This window comes from Sycon ciliatum, chromosome 2, assembly GCF_964019385.1.
Source record: "Sycon ciliatum chromosome 2, ocSycCili1.1, whole genome shotgun sequence".
NCBI classification, from domain to species: domain Eukaryota; kingdom Metazoa; phylum Porifera; class Calcarea; order Leucosolenida; family Sycettidae; genus Sycon; species Sycon ciliatum.
Genome location: NC_088644.1, coordinates 45,237,012 through 45,242,236, shown reverse-complemented (window position 1 = coordinate 45,242,236; position 5,225 = coordinate 45,237,012). Strand labels below are relative to the sequence as shown.

Genomic DNA, 5,225 nt, shown 5'->3' with positions numbered 1-5,225 from the left:
GGAATTTGTTTGCCGAGAATAGAATTAATTATTCAGACTCCTTGTAGATTCCTCGCAGCCGTTTACTGCACGACAAACATGTTGTCTTCCTCTGAAGCACGCCGTATGAACGTGTCGGACTTGCGGGCCGAGCTGGAAGGCCGTGGGCTGAATTCGAGTGGAACAAAGCCCCAGCTTCTTGCCCGTTTGCTGCTCAGTATCCAGGACACATCGAGCTCGGCGGCACGGGAACCTCGATCTCCGTCGGCCACGCCATCCTTGCGGCAGGAGCACGAGCAGGAGCAAGAGCAGGATCTGGAGAGTGCTGCAGCATCTTCTCCGACTCCCCAGATCCCGGACCGGAGCAGGAATGACGATTTGCGCCAGTTTGTGCGGCAGGAAGTACATTCCGCCGTCACCGTTGCCTTGTCGGAGACGATTGCTCCAATGCTGGCCCCCATCACTGCCCCTGGATCCGCTGGAACTCAACCTCCGGAGTCTGGATCCGGAGTCTTCCAACGCTGGTAATCTCTCCGTTCCCCAGACTATACGAGAGAAAATATTGAAGGGTGACTTTGTAGATTTCACCCAGCTGCTGCCCGATACTATCGCCACCTCGTATTTTGCCCCACGCCTGCTTCAGCTGCAGTTCAGCAGTGGCGGCCAGTCTCTGGAGGTGGTGAAAGGTGGAGCGGCGCAGCCCGTTCGTCGACGCGTCCACGACTTGCCGACATGGCTGGAGGCATGGACTCTCTTCATGAACGTCGTGTGTTCTGCCAACCCGTTCCGCCTGCAGGAGATGCTCTCCTACCAAGCCACCATAGTTGCAGCCAACAGGCAATACTATCCGGAGGCTTGGCTGTCGTACGACACCCAGTTTTGCCCTACCATTTCTGCTCAGCCAGGCAAGCGCTTTGACGTCATCGACATAAATCTGTGGCAAATGTCCGTGACTTGCCGATCAAAGCCCACATGTGAGTCCTGCCGCCTCGTCCATCCCGGAGGCGGCCAGTGTCCCTTTCGTCCGCAACGTAACAACCAGCCAGCCTTCAATGGAGTCCGTACGGTGTCTAATGGCCAACCGATCTGCCGGAACTTCAACGCTGGGCGTTGCAGTCTCAGCACATGCAAGTACGCCCATGTCTGCAACCGCTGCGGGTCCAAGGACCACAACGGATCTAAGTGCGGTAGGCGCCAGTAACTCTGCTGCTTTGGCTGCAGCTCCCGCGATTGTACATATTTCTCCCTGCACTTCACGTTCTACTGATTTCACAAGCGCATGTCCTGCTGTCCACATGCCCCTCTCTGTTTCTCGCTTCGAATCACTGCTCCGTAACCACCCTGACAGTTCATTGGCTTCGTATGTTATTAACGGCCTCCGCTGCGGCTTTGACATTGGCTTTACCGTCAACCGCATAACTAACCAGCACTCGTCCAACCTCTCATCAGCATTCCAGCACTCTGCATTTGTGTCTGCACAGCTCGCCGCTTCCTGCAACGTCAGCCACACGGCTGGCCCATTTGACTCGCCCCCATTCCCATTTATGTACTGCTCTGGCATTGGCGCTGTTCCGAAAAAGAATGGCAAACTACGCTTGATACACCACCTGTCCAGCCCTGCCGGCTCCAGCGTTAACGACGGGATCCCTGCCGAGCCTTTCTCTTTGCAGTACATCAGCATTGATGAAGCCATTAACATCATTATGTCCTCCCCGTCTCCTGTCTATCTCTCTAAACTCGATGTGAAGAGTGCTTTTCGTCAAATACCTGTCCGCCCACAAGATTGGCATCTCCTCGGCATCCTGTGGCAGGGGAAGTACTACTACGACCGTGTCTTGCCAATGGGCTCCGCTCTAGCCCGGCGGTATTTCATGCAGTGGCAGCCACCATTGAATGGATAATGCACCACGAATTCTCCATCCCTAATTTGCTGCATTTCCTAGACGACTACTTGTGCGTGAGCGTGGGCCAGGCAGTGGCGAATCGGCAGCTGGCCATTCTTCTCCGTGCATTCTCATACCTCGGAGTCCCGCTCGCGCCTGCAACGGTGGAAGGCCCGTCTCATACCCTGACATCCCTGGGCATTATCCTGGATTGTGAGAAGATGGAAGCCCGGCTCCCTGACGACAAATTGGCTGACATCAAGCGCCTGTTGACTGCAGCGAGCATCAACCCCACCATGTCTCAGCGCGAACTCGAATCTCTTCTGGAGAAACTCTCCTTCGCTGCAAGAGTCATCGCACCCGGCCGGATATTTATGCGGCGCCTGTGGTCTATTTGCAGTCGCTACCAGCAGCCTCACTACCGCATCAGTCTGACTACCGAGTGCCAGGAAGATATCCAATGGTGGCTACGGCTCCTGGAACAATGGAACGGAAAATCATTCTTCCTGTTCCCAGATTGGACACCATCTCCAGACTTGGAGCTGACTTGGAGCTGTTCACTGATGCCAGTGGCACCCTGGGCTGGGGCGCATTCAACAGCGGCCGCTGGCTTCAAGGGACCTGGTCGCCTGAGCAACTCACTCACAGCATTGAGTGGAAGGAGCTCTACGCGTTGGTCATAGCGTGCACGTGGGCCAAGGAATGGCGCCAGCTTCGTATCACAATCTCGTGCCTTAATAACTTGTTCTTAGCTCTCGTGCATTGGTGGTGAACGCTTGCTGGGGTGCCGTGTGCTGGTTTTCTGGGAACAGCTTCCTTCAACTGGTTGCTTTGCTGCTACTATCTCTGCTTAAAATTGCATACTATTGGTCGGCTGTTTGCGACGCCAATCAGTAGTCATTGCACCCGGTCGCGGGTACAATTGCCGCTCAAGCATGAGCGATTGCTTTGGCCGTTTGCAACGCCAACTGCTTCACTCTGGTTGGCTGTTTGCAACGTCGATCAGGGAACTTTGCACCTGGTCGCGGGTACTGCTGCAGCTCAGTCGTGAGCGATCACTTTGGCTGTTTGCAACGCCAATTGCTTCACCAGTTGATCGAAACCAGCACACTGGTGTACCCCAATCATCCTTGTGTGGTGTTGTGAGAATACGTGGGTATGCATGCAGCTTTGCTCTGTGACTTTCCATTGCATGTAGTCACTTGGCTCTCCCATTTCCTATACACTGCTCTGATGCATTCGGGTGCAAGCGCTAAATGATTGGTAAGCTTTTGGGCTAACCCTAGTTAGCGATAAGACCGATGCGCTTATACATCAACGCACCAGCAGCTTTCTCAGTGAGCTTGACAGTGCGGCCAGCGCGGGTTACATAGCCCTCGCGATAGAGCGAACCAGACTGGGCATCGGGCCGTGGTAGGCGTGATTGACGACGTGATTGGTCACTGGACTCGGGATGAATCTTAGCATCGGCCTCTTTAATCTAAGATTCCACTCCTGCTTCACATGGAGCAGTAGGCGTAGCAGGTGGCACATCTGCATTAGGTGCCGAGGATTTCACTTCTGACTGTAGCTGGCTGGGGATCTGGCGTCGGAACTGGCTGGAGATCCAAAGACCGAGAAGAGGTGGCAGTTGATGACGCAGGTGAAGCATGTTCTCGCACATGCTGCCGATTTCGGAGCAGTATCCGCCTGCCATCAGTGACGCCGACTTCTCTGCCATACTGCTCCACAACACGCCAAGGGGTAGTTGGGTCGGAATAGCCATCCTGCAAGACTACCATTGTGCCGGGACGCAGCATAGGCAACTGGCGGACACCGCGGCGACTATCATGCGAGACTGCCATGTCATCTTTGGCGCGAATCTGATGAGACGCGTTCACAATGCGTGGGGTAGAATGGTGAGGTAGATGGGTGCGAACCATGCGACCGAAGAAAGCCTCATTGGGTGACATGCCCAGCATTCGGTGCACTGAGTTGCGAATATCAAAGAGAACATGTTGCAAACGGCGTTGCAAAGACAGGGACGGTCGTAGAGATTGAATTCTCTCTTTGACGACTCGATGAAGACGTTCCACCATGCCATTAGATCTGGGGTAGCGTGGGCTTGATTGATTGTGCTGGATACCCAACCGCTCCAGGAACTGGGTCATTTCGGCTTAGGCAAACTGGGGGCCATTGTCGGACACCAACACCCTAGGCAGGCCGAACCTCGCGAACACTTCCATCAGCCGGTCAATGACAGCTGCGGTTGTGGTAGCTGACAAGGGAAGTAGCTCCGGATAGCGTGAACCGTAGTCAACGATGGATAATACTTGTTGACCCTCGATACACACCAGATCAACCGCCAGTTTCTGCCACACTCCTTCAATTTCTGATGGCATCAGCTCTTGTGCGGAGTTTGTATGACGGCGCCAACACTCCGAACACTGCTCGGCAAACTTGTCGGCATCTTTAGACATGCCGGTCCACCATACTCGTCGTCGCAAAGCATCCTTGAATATGTCCAGACCAGGATGACCTTCATGGGCAAACTGCAGTACGGCATGTCGGAGAGCTTCTGGTATTACACAGCAGTTACCGAATAGCAGGATGCCGTCAATGGTCGTCGGCTGATCTCGGATAAGGTAGTATGGCTCTTCAGCGGGTGTGACTTGTGACCATGATTGCATCAAGACGCGCTGCTGTATGCTGCGCAACAGTGGGTCATCACTAGTCACCTTGGCGATATCGTCGATATTGACTGGGCACTCTTCCAAGACCAGGCCAATGAACTCAATCATAGAGCAGGCTTCTTCTGGTGAGGCAGTTGAGTCTTGGACAGGCGCTCTTGACAATGTGTCTTCACACACCATCTGCTTCCCAGGTGCATGTGACAAGGTGTACTGGGGATGGCATGAGAGCGACCATCCAGCACTGCAGCCGTGGTGGTACTTCGTAAAACGGCTTCTGGACGATTGAGATCAGGGGCTTGTGGTCGGTCACAACTTGAACAGATCTCCCCAGGACGTATTGTCGGAATCGAGTCAGAGAGAATACGATAGCAAGCATCTCGCGCTCAAACTGGGAATAACGAGATTCAACATCGGACAATGAACGACTGGCGCAGGTGACAGGTAACCAAGTGCCACTCTTGTCTTGCTGCCACAGAATAGCACCCAGAGCAAATGGAGATGCGTCACATGTTACCTTGGTTGGGACGTCCAAGGATGGCTTAAAGTACGCTAAGCACTCTAGCGACGAGGCGACGGCTGTCTTCGCATCGGTGAACGCGGCCGTCACCTCATCATCAACGACGAATGGTTGTCGCTCAGCCAGTTTCCTCAGCGGCTCAGTTGCCTGTGAGAGCTGCGGTATGAATTTACC

At 54.2% G+C, this 5,225-nt stretch overlaps 2 protein-coding genes across 2 annotated transcripts; one reads left to right on the top strand and one right to left on the bottom strand.

Annotated features, from left to right (window-relative positions):
* The first annotated feature begins 1,274 nt into the window (after positions 1 to 1,274).
* LOC135810623 (uncharacterized) lies at positions 1,275 to 1,880 on the top strand. The gene has a single exon (XM_065324116.1). It carries the CDS (start codon positions 1,275 to 1,277, stop codon positions 1,878 to 1,880), a length of 606 nt encoding a protein of 201 aa, XP_065180188.1.
* Positions 1,881 to 4,018: 2,138 nt separating this feature from the next.
* Positions 4,019 to 4,642, bottom strand: LOC135810622 (uncharacterized protein K02A2.6-like). The gene has a single exon (XM_065324115.1). The coding sequence runs from the start codon at positions 4,640 to 4,642 to the stop codon at positions 4,019 to 4,021; it is 624 nt and encodes a 207-aa protein (XP_065180187.1).
* Between the last annotated feature and the right edge of the window lie 583 nt (positions 4,643 to 5,225).